A 23,969-nucleotide genomic window follows, 5' to 3' on the forward strand; every position below is an offset into this window, starting at 1 on the left:
ATATACTTGCCAGTCACCAGACAAACCTGGAATAGGAGGGGCAGGTACACATCTGCAGAAAGCTAAAGGGATACAAATCGCAGGTCTGTTTTCTGAGTGCTCTCTGAGAGTAGCCCATACCAGCAACTTCAAAGAGAGTTACAAGAAACCTGCAGTAGGGAGTTAAGCAAAAAACTTCTCACAGGAAATGTTTATTCCTAACCCTGAATTATTAGAAACTGTCCTAAATCTTAATGCAGGAGGGGCTATCTCCCTTGCAAAACTCTTGAGTTTTCTTCCAGATGTTCTCTTTACCCATACAACTGTCCAAATCATTTCTGAATCCTACCATGCTCTTCCCCTCACTGGTATCTTGTGGCAGTGAGTTCCACAGACTAATTGTTTGCTCTGTGTGAAAAGGTTTTCCCTTTAATTAGTTTTAAATTTGCTGACTTTCAATTCCATCAAATTCCCCCCTTGTTCTTGTATTGCAGGATAGGCTAGGTTGTCATTATATCCCGTTACTCATTATTTAAATTATAAACCCCTCTAGCTGGGGAACAAGGCTTCTTTAAGAATGTAAGAATGGTCATACTGGGTCAGCCTAATGGCCCATCTACCCCAGAATCCTGTCTTCCTACTGTGGCTGAAGCCAGATGCCTCAGAGGGAGTGAACAGTGTGCCTTTGTTGCCAAGGCCAATGGCATATTGGGCTGTATAAGTAGGAGCACTGCCAGCAGATTAAGGAAGGTGATCATTCCCCTCTATTCAACATTGGTGAGGCCTCATCTGGAGTACTGTGTCCAGTTTTGGGCCCCACACTACAAGAAGGATGTGGAAAAATTGGAAAGAATCCAGCGAAGGGCCAAAAAAATGATTAGGGGCTGGAGCACACGACTTATGAGGAAGAGGCTGAGGAACTGGGCTTATGTAGTGGTGCAAAGAGAATGGAAGGGGAGGATTTGATATGCAGCCTTCAACCCTACTCTGAAGGGGGTTCCAAAGAGAAGGATAGATCTATGTCCGTCACCAGTGGACCAGATGAACAGAACAAGGAGTAATGGTCCTCAAAGTTGCAAGTGGGGGAGTTCTAGTTGGAATATAGGAAACACTATTCACTAGGAGTGGTGGTGAAGCACTGGAATGGGTTACCTAGGGAGGTGGTGGAATCTCCTTCCTTAGAGGTTTTTAAGGTCAGGCTTGACAAAGCCCTGGCTGGGATGATTTAGTTGGGGATTGGTCCTGCTTTGAGCAGGCAGTTGGACTAGATACCTCCTGAGGTCCCTTCCAACCCTGAGATTCTATGATACCCAGAGCATGGGGTTGCATCCCTGATCATCATGGCTAATAACCATTGTTGGATCTATGTTCCATAAACTTATCTAATTCCTTTTTGAATCCAGTTATACTTCTGGCCTGCACAATATCCCATGGCAATATCCAATGTCCTGTGGCAATATCCCGTGGCAATGAGTTCCACAAGTTGACTGTGCCTTGTGTGAAGTACTTCCTTATGTTTGTTTTAAACCAGCTATCTACTAATTTCATCGAGTGACCCCTGATTCTTGGGGTAAATAACACTTCCCTAGTCACTTTCCCACACCATTCCTGATTTTACAGACTCTGTCATACCTCTTAGTCATCTCTCTTCCAAGCTGAACAGTCCCACTCTCTTTAGTCCCTCCTCATATGGAAGCTGTTCCATACCCCTTATCATTTTTGTTACCTTTCTCTGTACTTTCTCCAATTCCAATATACCTTTTTTGAGATGGGGCGACCAGAACTGCACTCTATTCAAGATGTGGGTGTGCCATGGATTTATCTAGAGGCAGTATGATACTTTCTGTCCTATTGTCTATCCCTTTCTTAATGACTCTCAACATTCCTTTTGCTTTTTTGACTGCTGCTGCACATTGAGTGGATGTTTTCAGAGAACAACTCATGATGACTCCAAGCCCTCTTTCTTGAGTGGTAGCAGCTAATTTAGACCCCATCATTTGATATGTATAGCTGGCATTGTTTTCCAACGTCCATTACTTTGCATTTATTAACATTGAATTTCATCTGCCATTTTCTTGCCCAGTCACCCAGTTTTGTGTCTTGTGCAATACCAAGCAAAGCACACATATATTAGTGTAGGGAGAGAACTCAAAACTTCCAGTGCCAAAAGTCACGATTACAAACTACTGATACCTGAACTGTGGGAGCGCTCATTAATAATTAGCTGTAAGCAGTATAGGATCTATGACACACTGCCGAGCAGGTCCCATTCCATCCAGTAGAAGGCATTGGTGCACACACATACGAGTCAGTTCAGTGTGTTTTATCTATATGGATCTCATTCACATATATCATAAATCCAATATATCAGGTTAAATCTGAGATTTTGCTGCTAGTTTGGGGAATACTATTCTTATAATGCCACATTACGTGATTTTCAGCTTCCAAAAGGAATGAAGTTCTCATAAATCTAGAAATGACACTTTAGTCTGGTTGTGTATGGAGGTGATGATTCTCTCATGCTCTCATTGTCAGAGGTTACATGTGAAAAATGATTGTAAATCAAGGGGAAAATAACTTTCCGAAAACGTACCATGTGGCTGGGGTTCTCAACCTTTTTCTTTCTGAGGTCTCCCTAACATGCTATAGAAACTCCATGGCACACCTGTGCCACAACAACTATTTATCTGCATGTAAAAGCCAGGAGTAGCATTAGGGAGTAGCAAGCAGGGCAACTGCCCAGGGACCCACGTCACAAGGGGCCCCGCAAAGGTAAGCTGCTCAGGCTTCAGCCTGAGGCCAAGTTGGCAGGGCTTAGGGTGGTGGGGCTTTGGTTTTCTGCCCTGGGCCCCAGTGAGTCTATTGCTGGCCCTGCTTGGTGGACCCCCTGAAACCTGCTCACAGCCCCCCAAAGGGCCTCGGACCCCTGGTTGGGAACTGCTGCCATGTGTCACCACCTTCCTAACAGTGTTGGGAGAAGTCCAAGTAATTCAAAGTTCATTCAAAATCGCCAGATATTATTTCAAATAGTCATTATTCTTATTTCTTTTGATTTATAAATCACTTTTTAAAAGAGCCCATCCTACCCTGTAGGTAAAAAAAAATGACATAACACATCTCCCATACAAATCCAACAAATAACATCCATTACATACAACAAATTAACCAACCGATCAACCAATGAAATACATCATCTTCCCCAAACATACCAACCCTCAGCCAAGTGTACCAACCAATCACTAATAAATCAACATAATGCCAAACTCATTCCCGGATTTGACCCACTGTGAACTGAACAGGTATGGAAACACAGACAAAGTCACAACAAAGCATTATATCTAACTGGTATGCTTGGCTGAAGGCTGGTATGCTTGAAGATGATGTATTTTTACATGAATTTTGGTTGGTCCGTTGGTTGATTTCGGGTGTGTAGTGAGTGTTATTTGCTGGATTTCTATTTGGGCCATGTTATGTTTTGTCGCCTGCAGGATAGGATTAGCACTTTAAAAATTATTTATTTAGATCATATCTTAATTTCAAGACTGGAGCTGGGGTTTAGGGGAGTACATGGAATTTCCTCTGGTAAGTAGATTTGAAGGGCCCAATCCTGCTCATGTTGAAGTTAAGGAAAGTGCTGGGCTCAGAGAACTTGCTGGTAAGGCCACAAAAAGATACAATTTCACATTTTTGCATTTTAATCTTTTTGCCTCCAAATATCTGATAAACAGCCAAGTCGCTGCTTCACATAGGAAAGGGAACACTGGGTCACAGAAGCACTGAGAGCATGGTTGGCTAGCAGCCTTTTATCAATGAAAATAAATAAAATATGTTTATTGTGAACTGCCAGAGATTCCAAAAAATGTCCTTCTGATTTCATGGACCACTGAGTGGCTATGGTCCATGCGATAGCAGGTTCAGATAATAATGAGAACAGAGATTTCTAGGACTTTAGGATGCCTCTTTACAAATGATGGCTCCCAGATTTATCAAGGTGCACCTTTGCCTCACTGCACTCAGTGGAGCTCCAAGTGCCAGGGTCTGCCTGTGTGGATCTGATCCCAGGCTTGTACATGTGAAGCAATCATTTACTCACCACCGAAATACAGGCACATTGGAGGTGGAACGCAGCAGCTTTTTAACAGCAACACTAAAGCGTGGTTTAGAAGGTTTAGTGAAGATGAAATTTTAGGCATGGCAGGATGCAATAACCTAGACCAGAATTTGGCCTGGAAAGCAATTTACACTAGTGTCAAACTGGAGCAACTGGTGAATTAGGCCCCTTATATTTATTTTCATTTTTTGCACAATGGTGCCCTTTCAACATGCCATTCATTGTGCTATTATTTCAGAGTGTGTTCCCTGGAATACTGCCACTGCTGACATTCCTTCTGGGAGTCAGTTCACAACAGACTGAGTGCAGCCTTAGAGCTGCTTACACACAAATATGAAGTAAATCAAAAAGACTCAAGCAGGATTAGTGCCAGAGTGATCATATGACAATAAGGCTTAGCTATTATCTAGTGCTTTTCATCAGATCTCAAATCCCTTTACAAAGGAGGCCAAGATTATTACCTCCATTTTACAGATGGGGAAACTGAGGCAGAGTCATTAGCTAATTTGCCTAAGACCACCTAGCAGGTCAACAGCAGAGTCAAGACTAGAACCCAGCTCTCCTGAGTCCTAGTTCACTGACCTATCCACAGTTTACTGGAGAATAATGGAACAGTAGGGACTACGCGTAGGAATTTTGCAAATAAGCCTGTTCCAGAATTGCTCTTAAAATCCTGGAGTTGAGCACTTATAAAATTTAAGGTGAAATCCTGGCGTCAATGAAGTCAGTGGGAGTTTTGCCATTGACTTCAGTGGGGTCATATTTTCACCCTTGAACTTTAATTCTAATAAGAAAAAGACTTAGCACTGACATCACAGATTCCTAAAAGTTCTGCTAATCAAGGATTCCTGTATTTTTACTTCCTTAGATCGTAATAAAATTTGTTAGCAAGGATGATCTTTCTTCATTTTTACTGCATATAATGTTGCTGTGGAGCTGCTAATGGAACCTGAAGCTTTTCAGACAACTTTATTCATAAAATCAATAGCTCCTGGCTGCCATGGCTCCATTGAGGGGAACGCTGTTGAGTCGGGCTCTGTGGATGAACCGCCAGTCGGCAAACCTGGTGAAGCTGCCCCCGGCGAGGAAGTGGTTATTGGCGTTCCACTTGCTGACACCTAGAACACCTTGCCCTGGTCCGGCTTCCGCATGAGGTTCTCGGTGTAGTGGTAGCGGATGGCATCTTTCAGGGACCTTTCTAGCATGGCTCTGGCGGTCGGGGTGACGATGGTGTGGTCCGAAGTCTTTACGCGTGGCACCAGTATTCCCAGCTCCTGGAGTTCCTCGCACCACTTCCAGCAGCAGCCGATCCTCTTACCCAGGCGTCTTGAGGCGTTGCGGGCCTGGGACCAGAGAGAGGATAGGTCTCCCCCCTCTCTCTCAAACTCAGCCTCCAGGGAGCCGCTGAGGTAAATGGCAACGTCCCGCTAGGAGGGGGCCCTGGCAATGCATTTCCTGACCACACCCCGTATGGACTCCCATGCGATGCTCCTCACTGTTGGGTCCGGGCACATCAGGAGGTGGAAGGCGTGAGTCATCGTCGCACAGGTCACCCATCCGAGGCACGTTGGCACTGCCCTGCATGGTTTCTTTCATAGCCAGACCTAGGTATGGGGCAATGCCTAGCGGGTTTTTGTTGCAGGTCTGAACACGTTTGTGCATCCTCTGAAGGTGCAGCAGATGCAGTTCTAGGCGCAGTCCTAGCAACAGTCCAACAGATATGCCGCTAACCTCCCTCTCACACTCGCTCCATCTCAGGTATTTACATCTATCCAGCTACCTAGCTAGCCCCCTGCCAGCATGGACGGGGAGCATCACCGCACCTCTGCCTAGGGGGACCAGACATCCTTATATTCCCTAAACCGGCCCAATACTGGAGGCTTTGTCTTATATATGCAACTATACCTCCTCCCCACGCCCCCAAAAAAGTCCTTATTTTTCACATTTACTGCCTGGTCTCCCTACCTCTGCCGCCCCTCCTCCCAGCTCTGAGCCCCCTGTGCATGTGAGGGGGGCTAGGCCTACCTCTGCCCCCCCAGCTCTGAGCCCCCTGTGCATGAGGGGGGGGGCTGGGCCTATCTCTGCCCGAGCCCCCTGTGTAGGAAGGGGGGGGCTGGGCCTATCTCTGCCCCCCAGCTCTGAGCCCCCTGTGTAGGGAAGGGGGGGCTGGGCCTATCTCTGCCCCCCCAGCTCTGAGCCCCATGTGCAATGAGGGGCCTGGGCCCTTGCACATGCGGCCTGCGGGGGGGGGGGGGGAGCGCTCCCGGTTGTCTTCTGCCCGGACGGCTGGGCACTCAAGCATGCGCTGGCAAGTGGGATGGGGCGGCGCCAGATAGCCCCAGCTGGCGCAAGTGAATGACGTCGAACCGTGCGACCTATCAACTCCCCCGCGTGGTGTGGTTTTTGGGAGCCCATACAATGGCCCTGCTGTCTCGAAGCCTGGCGCCACGGCGCTGGGCGCCTCGCGGGGGCTGGCGGCTCGCCGGCCCGGCCCGGCTGGCTCGGCTCGGCTCGCCCGGCCCGGCCCGCAGCAATAGCGCGACCCCGGCCGTCGGCTCGGGGCCGAGCGCTCGGCCGGTTACGGGGCCGACAGCGCACCGGCCGGCCTGGCGCGAGCGCCCCTGCCCGGGGCCGAGCTTGCCTGCGCGGTGGGGGGGCGGGGGCGGGCCCCCCGGCCTGCTAGCGAGCAGCGCCGAGAGCCACGCGTCGGGGGGCGGCCCTCCCGGCTACAGGACCGCCACAACACCTACCGCCAGGAGGCCTCTGGGTTCCCGGGCACGCTGGGCTTGCCGCGGCCCCACGCAGCCTGTCCCGCTTGCGTGCCCCTGCCCTCGAGGCAGCTGCCTCCGGGACACCCGGGGTCAAGGCCCGGGATAAGCGAGGCTGTTAAATCCCGTATGGCCGAGAGACTCACTGGGGTACCCAGGGCTGTAAGCAAACCCCTCTGGCCATGAAGGGCGAGCAGGGAATTACAGCCACCAGCCCTTTTTTATCGTGGTTCTTTCATCCCATCATTTCTCCTGAGCTGGCAATTCGGCTTAGAGAACATGTCGGTTAGGAGAGAAGGGAAGGGAAATCGCCCCCTTGGTTTCAGTGTCACTGCGCCTTGCTAATGGGTTACGGGCACCAAGCATCCTCCAGGGGGGAAATGGAAGAACATTCCATATGCCAGCCTGCTCCCACCTTCCCACGTGCTGGCTGCGGATTGTGTGCACAGCCAGGTCAGGTTACCTGCCTTTTTATAGATCTGCCCATGGCAGGAGGCAGGATCTTGATGGAACAACTGCTCTGCTATTAGCCTCATTTCACACCAGCCCCTTATCCTGTACAAAGACAGACCCCAGTGAAGGGTTTTTGTTCCACAAGACAAGCCTATTTAGGGATTGTAATCACCAGGAAATTTGATTTCATTTACATTTGTTTGTACCCACACGTATGTCCTCGACAGAGATACCTATCTTACTGTGCATTCTAGTAACCCTTTCAGTCCCTATCTCGTTTATTTAATACTCAAATCTGATTCTGGAAGCCAGGGGTCTGGAAGCAGAGTAATTCCCAATAAAACAAGTCATTGAAAAGCTTGTCATCACAGCCTCTTCTGTTCTGCAAACCAGGCTTTGCTCCTCGGAGATGTGGATAAAACTGCCTTGAGTCTCCTTTGCTAGCTCCTGACCCCATAATGAGTAAATCCAATGAGCGTTCTCTTCCCAACCTTGACAAGTTTGATGAGTTGCCCCTGACTTTTCTGCTGGGCTTTATAATTGCTAAATGGGGTTAAAAATAAAACGAAATACATCACCAGCTACCTCACCTCTGCCCTAACAGTGTGATTTTCTTGGAATGAATCTCAGACACACCAGCTCTCTGTAGCCTATACATTTCTTTTTCTTGCTTTTTCCCTCTCCTTCCTTATGATGATTTGTGAGACCAGAATGACTTTGATTTCAGCAAGTTTGCTGTTTATTCACGTCACAAGTTTGACAGCTTTACACCAAATCAGATTGCTGGATTCAAGAAAGCTCTGAGGCGTCACTGGAAGCTCCTTTAGATTAGAACTCGCCTCCCCTGTCTTTTCCCCCTTCAGAGCCAATTAAAGCTCGCTGGGGCTTTAAGAGGAAACGTGCTCCCAAGCCCTGCATCTCACTCTGCCACTAAAATGGTAAGTGTTCTTTAGATCTCTCTCGACCTGCAGTCAGGGGGAAAAACCTGGTATTTTGCCTTGAGGGTTTGCAATATATTTTGTGCCCTGTTTGTTTAAGGTTGGTAGTGAGGAGGCTTACTCTGTACCTGGAAACCCAGACTGCAGCTTTGCTTTTCCATAGCTGTGAGGGGTCATTTTCAAGGATCTGAGCTTTGTCATTGCCTTGCAAAGACTTCTCACTTGCAGCAGGTTTGGTTTATTTTGGGGGACACACTTCCAGAAACGAACCCTGACTTTTCCTGATCAGTGGGACCTCTGCAAACGTGCAGAGTCTGGGCACAGGCTGGCTGTGGTTCTCCTAGCTCTGTGTAGACGGTTGAAAGACGTTCATAGCCAATGACTCTCAAGATAGGTCTGGATCGCTTGCTCCTTTTAAACAGCCGAAGCGTTTCCAAAGGAATTGAAGCGAATGAGTGTCGCTCTCCCGCATACCTTTGCTTAGTGCCTGGATGCTGGAGCTGAGGTGTGTGCTGGAACTGCAGGAGGTCACACCGCGACGGACTCCGAGGTAGCAGCCTAGGAGGGGGGAGTGCATTCGGTCTGATTTCTGTCTCTCGTTCAGAGGTGACCCTGCGTGTTAATATGCTGGAGGAAGGGATCGATGGATGCACAGGGAATCACTAGTGGCAAAACTGGGGAGGGGAATATACACGGAGGCTAACAGGCTTTGAGCGCAGCATCTAGCAAAGGTTGTTTGGGCTCCAGGCTGGGTCACACTCCCCCTGCATCCGCAACAGGCTGCTTGGCGGCTCTGGGCAAACCTTAGACGTTGGCTGCAGCATAGGTCTTCCCAAGTGTCAGTGCCCGGGCCCCTTTGAGCCTAGGATATCTGCGGGGAGAATCATCCTTGAGGATCAGCAGCTTGGGTGGGAGGAGAGAGCAGAGGAGACACCGCAGGGCACAGCCGCCCAGTGTCTGGGGAGCTGTGGGTTGAGAGTGAGCTTTGACCGAGCTCAGAGCACAGCAGAGAGCTGCGGGAAAGCCGGGGCAGGGTGGAGGAGCTGACTAAGGATGCTCGCAGCTCATGGGTTTGCCACCTCTAAGCACCTCTCTCCTATCAGGGCCTGGTGGCTGTGACACTGTTTGATCAGACCCCCCCCCCCGGCCCCAAGAACGCAGCGGGACCCGGAAAACCCTTCCTCGACCTAGGCGATGTCTCCTGCCTTTGAGAACCCGGCGAGCGGCCGAGGCTCTGGCCTCTCTCCCCTGGTTTCAAACTGGGTTTCACTGCTGGAGATGACACGGGGGGGATCGAGCCCCATCCCAGAGCGAGCTGCTCCGCTCTGGTTTGTACCCAGGTCTCTAATTTCTCCTGTCTCTGCCTTTCCCTCTCCCCGCCCCGCGCCTTGTGTTCCCTTCACAGAGCACCATTCTTTCCTGCCAAGAGCCGGACTTTGGAGGGGGCCAGGGCCAGGATTGCCCCTGTTCCGACTCAGCGTCAGCAGCCAGTGTTGATGTTTCCAAGGAGACTTGGGTTTCGTTCTGGGCTTCTGGTCTCCCGGACAACACCAGCGAGAGCCCAGCAGAAGGACAGGCTCCGGGTAAGCTCCGCTGCTCCATGGCTGCCGTGCCTGCAAAGATGCCGCGGGGGGGGGATGAATGCACCAGCTGGAGCGCAGCTGACCATGCTGGGGAAGGAAGGGCAGGTCCCCATCGTTGTATGCACCCTGGATCGTGCGTGTGGAGGGAGGGGGCCGTGCCCTGCTCCGCTGCCCAGAGCTGGGGGCTTGTACCCTGGAGAGAGGGCGCTTAACGTCGCTGTTCTCCTCCGAGCTTACCCCGGAGCCCATCCGCGTTGCAGAGTCGGGTCAAGGCTTCCCTGGGCCCGGCTGATCCCGGGCCGCCCCCTCCCAGCGCGCTGGTAGCGATTCCTGCGCTGTGTCTACACGGCGGCTCGGGGAGGAGCGGGCCTGGCTTTGCCGGGGGGCGGCTGGGGGAGCTGACTCTGCGGGCTGAGCCGCCAAGGACACTGACCATCAGTCAGGGCTACTTTGCAGGCCGCTCCCGGGAAATGTTCTCAAGGTCTCCGCACAGCACCAGCTTCTGTTTGTCTTTTCCAGAGAGACAGGATCCCCCCGAGGTTCCCGCACTGGAGGGGGACTCGGGGAATTTCAGTTCCCAGTTTTGCCATAGACTGTTTGTATGACCCGGGGTCCATCCCTTAGTCCCACAGGCTCACCTCCTCAAAGGTACTTCGGTGCCTAACTCCCACCGAAGGGCATCTGTGCCTCAGTTTCTGCATCTGTAAAATGGGGGTTGCAGTCCTTCCTTTTCCCCACCCTTTGTCTGTCTAGGCTAGTTAAGCTGCAAGCTCTTTGAGGCAGAGGCTGTCTTTCACTCTGTTTTTAAACAGCACCTAGCACACCAGTAACCCTGATCTCATCTGAGGCCCATGGATGCTACCACAATATAACCCACTACTAGTAATAATCATTAATAATTATACACCCTGGGCCATAGTTTTGATTTTAGCAGAGCAGCATAACAAAGGAGGGATTCTGTGACCAGGCTTCCTGGGAACTGCACTGCACAATTTCCCCCGGGGAGGGGGTGAGAAAGAGAATAAACCACAGGTGACATTATGATAGTCATGTTGCTACTGTCCACACCACTGGAAAGCTCTCAGATTCTATGGGGCGGGATATGACACTGTATAGAATAGAAAGTGCAGTCAGTAGAGCATCCAGCTTTCAGTCAGAGAGGTCCTGGTTCATGTCCCTGCAGTCCCTAACTTGGTAGGAAGGTTTGCTTGTTTCATCTCAAGCTTCCATGATTTGAAATGCTGTTGGGAACTCACCTCTTGCACCCAGGCCTGTCTAGCCATAGATCTCAAAACACTTTACAAAGGAAGGTCAGTTCACCCCTTTTTAAGATGGGGGAAACTGAGATAGAGAGTGAAGTGACTTGCCCCAGGTCACAGCAGAGCCCTGAATGGAACCCAGGTGTCCTGAGTCTCAGTACAATGCCCTGGCCACTGGTCCAGCCTGCCTCACAAACAACTTTCCCAAGCTTTGGTTCCTCTTGTAAAGAAGAGGAATTTTAAACAAAGAATAAAGAGCACAAGGAGAAAGATCTTCCAGATGCCAAAGGTGTCTTATAACAAACTCAGATAATTTACTAATTTATTATCCATTTTTTAAAGGACCCCTCTTTGTTGCTTATCAAGCAGTACAATTTTTCCTTGATTCAAATGAAGTAAACAAGAGGGATTAAAGTGAACATGATTGTGATTTTACTCCTGGTTTGGAAAATGTGGTCTTTGATTTAATCACTTTGATGTCTGTTTTTGTCCAGACCAGTTCTGTGGCTTGGATTTTACTGTTCCAGATGACACGTGGCAAGGAGATCAGCTGTCCTCCCAGCTCTACAGAAACAAACAGGTAACATTTCAAACAACTCACACACTGGAGAATAGAACTTTTATTTACAGTTTTAAAATGTTCTTCCACCCACCATCTTATGCTACTCCTAGGATTTCATTTTACAGTTGCCTAAAGCTCTGGGTCAGGAGAATGCATTCATAAATCCATGTTTCTCTGTAAAGTGAGTATGGAAAACATTGACAGCCCAAAATCTTTTATTTTCTCTCCTTCCTTATGCTGATGTGTGAAATTAGAATGACTTCAATTAGCAGCAGCATTGCTGTCTGCCCCTGTCACAAGTCCAGCAGCTTGACACCAGATCAGATTGCTGGCTTCCACCAAAAAAGCAGAGGCATCACTGGGAACTGCTTTAACGTCTGAGGCTGCAAAGACTTACACACGTGCATAAGATTGCTCACAAGATTAGTTCTGTTGGCTGCAGTGGGGGTACCCACTTGAGCAAAGTTAGTCACATGCATGAGTCTTCTCAGGACCAAGCACCAAGATTAGAAGTCACCTCTATAGCTCTTCTTCCTTTTCCAAGAGTGCTGGAGAGCCAGTGAACTCTCCAAGCTAAGCGGTTCCCATTGTAGCTGCTTGTACCTAGCTCAATGTTTAGATCACAACAGTGACCCTGAACCAAAACACTTGGAGTGAAATCTTGGCCCCACTGAAGGCAATGGAAGTTTGGCTGTTGACTTCAGTGGAGCCAGGATTTCACCCTAGGTCCAAATATCCACAAACTTCCTTTCTCTTGCCTGTTATGTGTCTTGTCTATTTTAGAACATAATCTCTTTCGGGGAGAGATGCCTGTCACTGTATATATGTGCTGGACCTGGCACAGTGGGGCTCCAACTTCATTTGAAACTCGTAGGGTGTGTCTGCTTTGCAGCAGGGAGTGAGCTTCCAGCCTGGGGAGACAGATTCATACTAGCTCTGCTTGGCCAAGCACACTAAAACTAACAGTGTGAACTGCTGCATCTTGGGCAGCAGTGAAGAACATAGGAACAGCCAGACTGGATCAGACCAAAGGACCATCTAGATTAGGGGGCTGGGGCACATGACTTACAAGGAGAGGCTGAGGGAACTGGGCTTGTTAAGTCTGCAGAAGAGAAGAATGAGGGGAGATTTGATAGCAGCCTTCAACTACCTGAAGGGAGGTTCCAAAGAGGATGGATCTAGACTGTTCTCAGTGGTACCAGATGACAGAAGAAGGAGCAATGGTCTCAAGTTGCAGTGGGGGAGATCTAGGTTGGATATTAGGAACACTATTTCACTAGCAGGGTGGTGAAGCACTGGAATGGGTTACCTAGGAAAGTGGTGGAATCTCCATCATTAGAGGTTTTTAATGCTCAGCTTGACAAAGCCCTGGTTGAGATGATTTAGTTGGGGTTGGTCCTGCTTTGAGCAGGGGGTTGGACTAGATGACCTCCTGAGGTCTCTTCCAACCCTGATAGTCTATGATCTAGCCCAATATCCTGTCTTCCCACAGTGGCCAATGCCAGGTGCCCCAGAGGGAATGAACAGAACAGGGAATCATCAAGTGAGCCATATCCCTGTTGCCCATTCCCAGCTTCTGGCAAACAGGCTAGGGACACCATCCCTGCCCATTCTGGCTAATAGCCATCGATGGGCCTGTCCTCCATGAACTTAGCTAGTTCTTTTTGGAGTCTTGTTATAGTCCTGGCCTTCACAACATCCTGTGGCAAAGAGTTCCACAGGTTGACTGTGTGTTGTGTGAAGAAATACTTCTGTTTGTTTGTTTTAAACCTGCTGCCTGTTAATTTCATTTGGTGACCTGTAGTTCTTGTGTTATGAGATGGAGTAAATAACACTTCCTTATTTACTTTCTCCACACCAGTCATGATTTTATAGACCTTTATTGCATCTCCCCTTAGTCATCTCTTTTCCAAGCTGAAAAGTCCCAGTCTTATTAATCTCTCCTCCTACGGAAGCTGTTCCACACCCTAATCATTTTTGTTGCCTTTTTCTGAACCTTTTCCAGTTCCAATATATCTTTTTTGAGATGGGACGACCACATATGCATGCAGTATTCAAGATGGGGGCGTACCATGGATTTATATACAGCTCAAGCCTGTAATGTACATAATGACACCTGGATCTGAATTTTGCAGCCTGCACCCAGGTCTAGTTTATAATCTGCTCTCTCGCCCCCTCCTTTTCTCTCTAGCCAGGTAGAGGTTAGTGAGCTAGGGATCCAGAGAGAAGCTTAAGTACTCTTTGAAATGCAGAAGGAAGAAAACTGGCAGCATTGTGAGTGAGAAAATCTCTGTGTATTTAAAGGGCTGTTTGCTGTTCATTTTCCCTGCACAACTCTATTATTCCTCTGCGGTTACAGTTTTTCAAAATAATCTCTTCAAACATTTGCTTAAGAATAGGAGAAGTCAAATGTGAGACGTGAACAGTCATGCCACTTAGCTTTACAGGGACAAGGGTTTTTTGAAGATTGAATTCACAAAGCAAACACCAAAATCATCACATCCCACCAGGCCATAGAGCAGGGAATTTATCAGGTTACAGAGTCAAGAGAGCTAAGGAATGTCTATTCATCGATATCTGCATTTCACAGCTTCAAGACACCTTGCTACAGAAGGAAGAGGAACTTGCCAGGTTACATGAAGAAAATAACAACCTCCGACAATACCTGAATTCTGCCGTGATTAAGTGTTTGGAAGACAAGGCGAAGGTACCGTGTTCAAACCTGCCACAAAAACATGTCTGTGAGAGAGAAGGGAATGGAGCATTGAGGTGAAATGCCTAATACACAAATGCAAATAAACACAGGTGTAAAAGGCCACATTGTGGGCAGGTAGCATGCAAGTGGAAAGGCCCTTCTAATGCTCACCAGATTGGTGACAAAGCACTACCGATAGTGTGTGTCGTCATGGTCAGCCTTGCCTGTGTAGACAGGGTTAAGCCGTGTGACAGCCCTAATCTTTAGCATTTATAGCTGATTTGGTTTATGGTGCTTTGAGAGAGGGGGTTTATAAGAAGCAATGAACTAACCGTAACCCTTCAAACCTCTCACAGATGAGCAGAACTCATTACACTGAAAGGGTCCCTGAAAGCAAGACATTTAGCATTAATCAGCTTCGGAGTCAATAAAGCAGCTGTTCAGAGAGCAGAAGCACAAACCTGGGAATGGGTAATGGGGAGCATTCTGTTTGCATCTCTGCTGCTGACTCGCCCTTGTCCTTGGGCAAGTCACGTAGTCTTTGGCGCCCTGGCCCCACCAGTTGCAGAATGCAAATGCTAATAACTTAGCTGCCACCCCGGGGTCCTGGGGGCGGGGTGTGGGGGGAGCTTTGTTAATAAACATTTGTCAAGTTCTTTGGGATGCTGATCTTGATGGTGCTATTGCTAAGGATGGGTTCAGTCCTTACTCAGGCAGAGCAAGTGGTACCTCTGGGCGTGTGGCATGAGTGAAAACTGAGATCCTTGACAGGATGTCAAAAGGGTTAGTGCAGAGGGAGTCTCCGAGGTGCTCTCCTCACCTGAATTGCGCTAAGGGTATGAGGACTTGCCCCTTCAGCCCCTCCCCACTGAGGTAGCCCCCACACCCTGTGGATCCCAGGGCTATCTACGCCAAGGCTTTCTCTGTGCTCCCCAGCCCCCCTCCCACTCACTGGGAACCATGGGAGACATATGCATGTTCCCCTCCCACCCAGTCCTGGATCTCTGGACTGAGCAGATCATGGGAGGTGACTGAGCCTCCCTGGTGCCAGATCAGATCCTGCTGGCAGGGTCAGTACTGAGGACGACTGTACAGTGCAAGAGCTTTCATTTCATGGCTTACTGAGTTAAAAAGCAAACAAAGCTCAGGCCGTGTTGACACTGTTGTATTCTTATCTTGTAGGGGTTTGGGCTGTTTCCAGAGACTGTACAGCACAAAATAATTAGTGCCATCCACATTTGCTAACTGAAAATGAGCTTTGGATAAACTGTGCTTTCTGAGAACGATGTTAGGCACCTGTTCAGATAAAGTCTGTGGCCAGAAACATGTTGCTTCTGGGGCTCTGGATGATCAGCTTTTAATCTGCTCTGTCTTCCCTGTTCTCTTGTATAGAAACTACTGCTGCACAACAGCCAGAAGAAACATGCAATTCTCAGAAGTGGCAAGAGGAAATTTAAAGAGGACAGTTACCTGACCCCTCGAGAGACTCCTCACCCCTCAAAAGCCAGGAGGAACCTGCTCAGTGATTTTACTGCCTGTGAAGAACAAGCTGCTCCGCCCGTGGATACCTGGGTACTGCAAACCCTGGGACTGAAAGATATCAACACCATTGATGAGTCTTTATCAGCTAACTACAGTGCCCTGTCCTCTGAACTTGGAAAGAGCCCGTACTGCCAGAGCCATGGGGAGGCAATGGACTATTGTAATGATGAGGACCCAATAGCTGCTTATGGCTGTGATCAGATGACTCTTATAAACTGCACTGCCGCTCCTGGGAAGCAGGCTTCACCCTACATCCAGCCACTTTCTTCAGCACCATGTGCTTCCTTGACGCTGCCCAGCGGTGCCCCTTTCCCACCTTATGGATCGCCTTACTTCGCCAACGATGTGTCACCAAACAAAACCGACATGGCCTTTACAACCTCCCTGAGCCCCCACCGCAATGTCAAAACACATACCTTCCACCAGGGCCAGGTCTTCGTGCGCCGAGAGGAGGATGGAGGCTGGAAATTCACTTGGGTCCCCAAGCAATCAGAGTGACTGCCCCTTGCCCCCACTTCTGAGCACTGCCATCAGTGACATGTTTACAAACACAACTGCAGAAGCCTTTCTTGCACTTGAGATTGATGCTGAGAACAGAAGCAACATCCCCTACAGGCTGTTATCTCATGCTGTGTGGAATGCTACATTATATCATCCACCCATTCACCTCTGCACGCTCCTAATTCTTGCAGGAACAGCTCCAGATTCCATTTGGAAATGTATCCGCACAGGGCCAAATGTACAAACTAGCCTTCCATTCAGTTCAGCTCTCTCCACATCTGTGAGACCATCTACCACCACTTATTCACAACCCTTCTGCCTTGTTGTACCTTCCTGGCTGAAATGTACCCAACCATTCCTGTTTGTGACATTCTGGTGACCACTCCTACCTGGACTGGGAAGCCAGGAGCTGGAGCAAAGTTTTTGGGAGGACTGTTAAAGAACAGAGTCTCTGCCACAGCCCTTTTGTTCTGCATCCTAGCAACCACAGACAGAGAATAAAGGCTGGTTCTGTGGCTGTTAGATCAGTGATGTTCTGGAGAGTGGAACCCCCAGTGGCTGTGTAAATTGCATAGGAAGAAAGCAATTGTTGATCTGTTGTCCTTTAATGTAATGCTTGGTTGGTTTACATACAGTCAATTATGGCTGTTGTTTTTGGATGCGTCCTCAAAATGAACAGGATTTGCTCCTATTACCTTCAGGTTGCCTTGTAAGTTACAAGCAACATGGCAAATCTAATGGGTCTTCTGCGCTAACCAAGCATTAACCGCATGATGCTTTTCAAAGCTAATTCCATGGTGAGACAGCTGTACGTGTTAGCACTATCTCTGGAAATACAGATAATGAGTCAAGCCCTCAGCAGCTGTCGATTGGTGTAATTCCACTGACATCATCAACGGAGGATCCGGTCCAGTATATTAGCAGGAGAAGCTTTATATAGTGTGTAAAAATATATATTTGGTGCCTTACTAGCCACCACGAAAGATACATTCTCTTCCACTCACAATATTCTCTTGGCCCTGCCATTGGTTCACGTGCTGCCTAGTACTGAGTCACTTCCAGGGACACTCCTTGGGCTGTCTTCAATATTGTGCTGTGGGCTAGTGGAAATGCTTATTCATGCGAGCAGCCCTTATCACACTAAGCTTCTGCTGCATTCAGAGGGCTACTCTGGACAGTAAAAGCCCCTCTTCTGAAGTTTGGCAGTTGCTTTCCATTCCAGAAAATGACATGTAGAGTGTTCGATTCTGGTTTCTTTTGATGATGTATGGGGATTCAACTTTACACAAGAGCAACACTGGCCCAAATATTTGTTTACAGAAATTGCTCTTGGTAATTACAGAATTGGGCTTTTCTAGTACCCTTACTATGGGGAATGTATCCCTCGATTAAGGGGTAGTATCATTGAGTGATTAAAGCAGTTGATTGCGAACCACACTTTCTATGTCCCGTTCCAGGTTCTACCACTCACATATCTCCCAGGGTTGTGAGGCTAAACACATCATGTCTGGAAAGCGCTTTAAAATCCTTGGATTCAAGGTGCTATTCAACTGCACAGCACTTTTATTAAACTAACAACAACATGAAGTCAACTTACATGAAGTAAACTTACCAACCACGTGTTTTATGTAACCCTTATTTGTTAATTTACCCCCCTTTGTCTTTTTGATACTTAAATATTGGTAGCATTGAAAACCAAGGGACCAGTCTGGCAATCCTTACTCTCATTAGTTGTCCTATTGACCTCACTGTGACTTGGCCATCTGTGAATAAAGGTCCTCCAGTTACTTATTTTAACATAAAATTTAGATACAACTTTATTCTATATTGATGAGGATTAAAATCCATTTTCATCCAAAATATTCTCTTGTGCCTTAAAATCTCAGTATTTGAGCTTCTGATTCAGGAGCTAAACTAATTCCTCCCATGATACTTAAATCAACAAGCAAATCTCTATTTGTTCGTAACTTATTGTAAAATAATAAGGCATCACCCGTTTAAATGCTTGCATTGGAGGGAACACAGGTTAATTAATGTTTAACCCGGTGCACTAATGCGCACGAATTAAACTCCAGCAGTTTGATGCTATTTCCATTGAAGCCAATGGAGGTTTTGCCAACTTCAGCAAGAGCAGGAGCCAGGCTACTGTTGGTCTGTAGCAATGTAATTTGCTGCTTAGGGATATTTTAAATGAAAGCAGAAAAGTTGTTCCTCGTAAAAATATCTCCTCCTTTTTTTCCCTTTAATAAGCAAGACATTAGCCAGCTCTAGCCCAGACTGTATAGGATGGTGTTGAAGAAAAGTACAGATTGGGTGATGTTTTGTACAGTTGTTAAAGTTATTGTTGTACAGAGTGTAGACAATTCACTGCTTAATTCCCTTTCCTTAACGTGAAATGTGTTTGTGTGTGTGTGTGCTGAATGCCATCCTCAAAATAATTAGACAATGTGACCATAGGATTAATCCTCAAGCTAGAACATTTCTTATATATTTCAAAGCAACTACACAATGTGAGTATAGAGTGTAATTCTATTGCACGAGGTTTAGTGCTGTAGAATTGAGTGACCTTTACAACATTAAAAACAACACTTTTTTAATCCTATAATTGATTTTTAACCCTAATGAATTAAAAATGAGAGATTAAGTCATTCTCTCTGTTTAATATCTTTTGTTGATATTTGTAGATCACTTGCTTCTTGGAGCAGGGGGTTTATCTTCCTCTGTGTTATTTACTGTACACCACTGGGGTGAAATTCACCCCCTGCAGAGTCTATGCAGCACTTAAATCCCAGCTAAACTCTCAAAATAGAGTTTAAATGAAACTTAAGTGGTGCCTAGACCTTTGCCAGCCCTCTGAACAGGGATGAATTTCACCCTTCGCATTTAACAAATAAATTATAAAGCTGAGTGAATCATTCAGAATGAATAATTTCTCCAGTTTTTCGTGCAGTTTTCTCAGTTTTATTCCACACAATATTTTAACTCTATGATTTCTCACAGATTGTTCTCTAAGTATTTACTGTTTGAGGGCAGTGGTGGTAGCTGGGGGGCTGACCAGATTAAGTCCCAAGGCTTTGCTTCTGTTCCATGATTGGCGAAAATACTTGCACGTGCAAATTTAAAAGTGAGCTTTGGGCAAATGTTGCAACATGTGACTTTGAAATTTTCTCTTTGTAACCACTACACTAATTACATTTAATGGCATGAATGCTGACAGGTAGTGAACACAAAAGGCTAATAAGAATTTGAGATAATATTCCTGAAATATTTTTATTTGCAATATTCATTTAGTTCTCATACAAAACCAGACCGTATTTCCTCTAGAAATTGCATCAGCAGTTGAGTTTGGATTTACTATGACACCCAGAGCATTAATAATAATAAAAAACAAATCTTTCTTCCTTGGTTGGCTCACTGCTTTTCCACTGTAAGAAAGTTAATCATAATGCCAGACTTAAGGAACATCTGTCTTTTCCTGTTCCTCTGAACAATGATATATTTCCAAGGGCCCGTCCTGCTCTCATCGACTTCATCAAGAACAGGTTCAATATTAAATTGTGATTTGGGGTTACACATTGTTCCTGTTGTGATAAAGCTGATGGTTTATGGTAGCCTAGTAAATAGGGGCCTGGATTGGGATTACCCAAAGATTTGGGTGCAATCCCTGGCTAACCTGTATGCTTACTGTGCGACCTTGGGAAAGTCGTTTAATCTACCCCATTCCTCCATTCCCCATCTGTCAAATATGGCTAGTCCTTCCCTCTCACAGTAGGCTGTGAGTTTCAAAAGCAAATCAAGCAGTTAGCGCAAGGGAGTAGGAATCGGAGTTCTGGATTCTGGCATTGACTCTGCTTTTACTGGTCCCAATATAAAGGGACCAGTTCTTATCAAACTGAATAGAAACACTATTGAATAGAGACACTAGCTGCTGTACACTTCGGGGGAAATTTGTTGTAATGCTAACTGCCAAGGGCCAGCAGGCCTAGATACCACTTAAATTCTGGTTCAGCCCTTAAAATGGGGTTTGATTAAGTGAGACTTAACTTGTCCAGAAGCACTGGCTGCTGGCCCTTTGTGTAGAGGTGAATTTTACCCACTGTGAATATCCATCTTGTATTAACATTTGTTTTATTTTTTTATCTGAAGGCGTTTTTTTTTCATTATGTGAATGTAACACATGCCAGCTGCACATTTAAAAACCAATCTGTGTCTTTAGAAATGTGTGATGATATAAACAGCGATTAATTTAACACTTAATATTTGGATGTTTATGATTTGTGTGTATGTGTGTAATTGCAAAGAAGTTCTAATTATATGTAAGAGTCAATTTTATTTGCATCAATAAGTTATGTCTAATAAAACCTGAAATAACCCTTGGGTGCTGTGAATCCCTCTCCTCCCAGCTCCCCATGAACCATCATTTATATACTGCAGCTTAAAACTCGCCCGTGACAGAACAGTGACTACGCACTTAAGGCCAATTTCAGTGGCCCAGAAGCCTTATGCTGGCCAACAATAAGTGCTGACTCCCAGTAAGTGAATTTGTGCTCAGACACAATATGTGCACAAAATATCGTGCTCACCCAGAAGAAAAGAAGTCATGTGACAATTATAAGTGCACTCATTTAAAATCTAGCCCTGCAACATTCCATTGACTTTATTATAATGAAAAGAGAGAGGTCTGTGTAAGAAAACCACCAGCCCAAGGGATTAGTGACACACTCTTCTGACATACTTCAGCTACTTAAGGATATGGTATTCGTTTATATCAGGCTTATGGTTCACACCTACAGCACCCAAACTCCCGATCCAGCTTCCACTGAAGTAAATTTTGCCATTACCTTGGACGAAAACAGAATCAAGCCTTTCAATGTGAATTTTGGGTGCTCAGTGAATGCCAGATTGGGCCCCAAATCTAGGCTGGAGAAAGGTTCCACGTTGCATCAGTGTGAATTGACGTGGTCTCTGCCAGGTTCCATTGGGAAAGCATCCACTTTACGAAGCTACGGCTACTCCCACAGGTACTTCTACTGGCAGTCTGATAAGATAGGCCAATGATTGACTGGTTCATAGATACTAAACTAATCTTATCGTCCTTTGAGAGCTGTGTTCACATGCATCATTTGAACAATGTACTGCCTATCCCATGTTGCACCTGCCTTAAGAGAGGATATCAGCCTCTAGCAACCTTCAAGCCAGTATTTTCCAGGACATTCTCTAAAATAACCTCACTTCATTTTGAATCCAGATAATTTATTTCCATGGAGACAAAATTCCTCATTCTATGCAGAAATATATATCCTCATCATTTTCAATCTTTACACTGATCACAAAATGATGGATCACAAATGGAATAAAGTTATCATTTACAAGGCTGGAGCTGAGAGATAAAAAGCTTGAGTCAAAAATGCAAATCTTATGTAAGTCAATTATGCTTGACACCAGAAGTAGAGTGATGTTACTTATTAACTCCTTCATCTGGCACTGCTCAGGTTTATCAGTAACCATGCACCTACTGGGACCAAAGAGAGAGGCATTTCTCTGGAATGTGAACTCCTTTATTGTTCATCAAGAAGACACATATTGAGTCCTCAGCTTTAACCCCTTGTGCCCTCTAGAAGTCACATTTGAGTCTTAAATGGACATCTCAGTCCAATCTTGGACTGCAGCCAGCTACATCTCCTCCAGCCATAGGCCTTGAACAGCCTAGGAATCATTTATAGGAAGGTATGATTCACCTACGACTCCATCCCCCAAGTCATTCATCTGGCTGCTTCTCTGTGCATCATTTAATTATTTCAATAATAAACATTTCAATACAGTGTTTGCAACCCCAGCATACCAGCACTGTGCCAGGGCATGAGAACCAGAGTGTAAAATTAAATGGGCACTGAATTTCCATGGGATTTAGGCTTCTTTGAAAATCCCATTTGTAGACAATAGAAAGGTCTGTTTGATAAAAGCAAAGGAGATTCTAACAGCCGCTTTTGAACGTAGCTTTAGGTGAAGAACACACTATCTAACACCAGTGATTTAGTTGGGGATTGGTTCTGCTTTGAGCAGGAGGTTGGACTAGATACCTCCTGAGGGCCCTTCCAACCCTGAGCTTCTAGGATTCTATAATTCTATGATTCATTCACTTGGTAAGATTTTCTGTGTGTATAGAACCTTCCCTGTGATGACTGATAAATGCTCTCTGATCTTTAATGAATTTAGATTCACAACACTTGTGTGAGATAGGTCAGTGCATCATCTCCATTTTACTGATAGGGAAACTGAGGCACAGAGGGATCATGACTTGCCCATGGTCACCCAGCGGCTCATCAGCAGAAATAGGAATCCAACCCAGGCCTCATGACTTGCAGTTATGTGGCTTAAAGAAAAGGCCATTCTTCTACCCGGTTTCTAGGAGCCCTCTGACCCCTTATTTAAAAACATGCTGATTTGAAGTAGGAAGCTCATTGCTCTGGCCAAGGTGCTGAAACCAGAAGCTGGCTTGATCATTAAACACTTCTGCACATTGGAAACTCTGATGTCAGGAAGAGCCTCGCTACAGCTATTAGGAATCACAGTTTCAAATGCACTTCAGCATTTTGCTTCAGCTGGTTAGCATGTTGCCGGGAAACAGACAAGGATGCAGCAAGACAAGCAAATAAGCACCAGTCAATTCCAAGGAGACTAGAAGTTTTCTCTGAAAGTTTCCTACTGCTGCTGCCATAAATGCAGCACGATCAATGGGAGCAAAGGTGGGAGCCCTAGATCAGGATCTGGCGGCCAGCAGTGCTTTAATCACCATGTCGTCTGGAGCTTCTCTGAGCACCGTTACATGCCAGGGAGAGAGCGCCCTGTCTACACTCGCACTCCCAGAGCTGCACCCGTGGGGGTTTCATTGTGTCTCTCTAAGGAAAAGAATGTCTAGGGTTGGTACAGTCAATATGCCTGAGCCCGACTGTCATTAATTTCCACTAGTGTGTCTTAAGCCTGGCCTCCTGGGAACAGAGCGTCAATCTCCAGGCCAAGGGCACATCATTTATGAGAGGGTTCGTCGGCCTGTCCCAGAGCCTGACTCCAGGTGCACTGAAGTCAGTGGAAAGGCTCCCACAAGCTCCAGTGCTCTTTGGCTGCTAACCAGCACATGGCCAGAACCCTGTGACTGCTGTGGCAGTGGGCATCAGCCCTAAACCGTGAGGGTAACTCCACAGGCAATGGCTGTTTTTACTGGAAAGCTGCTCTCCTCAGCGCTACTATCCCAGCCCTAGGTTATCCTGTGAGCAAAGAGCTGGTATCTATTTACTGCCTGCTGCCAGGAGAGGCCAGCCTGGGAAATCCCTGGGATCTGTGAAGCATTTTAGACCTTTGATTTCACAGTCCCCATTTATTTGATCAGGCATGGACTCCACAGGACACAACCATGTCATCAATACCAGTGAGTTATTGTCCTTGTTATTCAGTATTTCTCTGAGGGCCACACCCAGAACGTCCAGCCAGGGTCCCATTGTACTAGGACTGGAACACATAATGAAAGGGGATCCCTGCCCCCAAGGAGCTTACAATCTACTCGGGACCGGCAAATCCTCG

The 23,969-nt window shown here is 46.7% G+C and overlaps 1 protein-coding gene across 1 annotated transcript; it reads left to right on the plus strand.

Annotated features, from left to right (window-relative positions):
- Positions 1-7,915: 7,915 nt before the first annotated feature.
- On the plus strand, positions 7,916-16,856 carry GMNC (geminin coiled-coil domain containing). Its single transcript, XM_032777339.2, has 5 exons — positions 7,916-8,249; positions 9,655-9,832; positions 11,586-11,671; positions 14,244-14,360; positions 15,741-16,856. Exons 1-5 carry the CDS (start codon positions 8,247-8,249, stop codon positions 16,386-16,388), a joined length of 1,032 nt encoding a protein of 343 aa, XP_032633230.1. The 5' UTR covers positions 7,916-8,246; the 3' UTR covers positions 16,389-16,856.
- The last annotated feature ends 7,113 nt before the right edge of the window (positions 16,857-23,969 follow it).

This window comes from Chelonoidis abingdonii, chromosome 8 (genome assembly GCF_003597395.2).
Source record: "Chelonoidis abingdonii isolate Lonesome George chromosome 8, CheloAbing_2.0, whole genome shotgun sequence".
NCBI classification, from domain to species: Eukaryota; Metazoa; Chordata; order Testudines; family Testudinidae; genus Chelonoidis; species Chelonoidis abingdonii.

Excerpts from the sequence above, each read along its gene's own strand:
- GMNC (XM_032777339.2), top strand. Across the intron at positions 9,833-11,585 it reads AGCAGAAGGACAGGCTCCGG|ACCAGTTCTGTGGCTTGGAT; the intron begins GTAAGCTCCGCT and ends GTTTTTGTCCAG. Across the intron at positions 14,361-15,740 it reads GTTTGGAAGACAAGGCGAAG|AAACTACTGCTGCACAACAG; the intron begins GTACCGTGTTCA and ends TCTCTTGTATAG.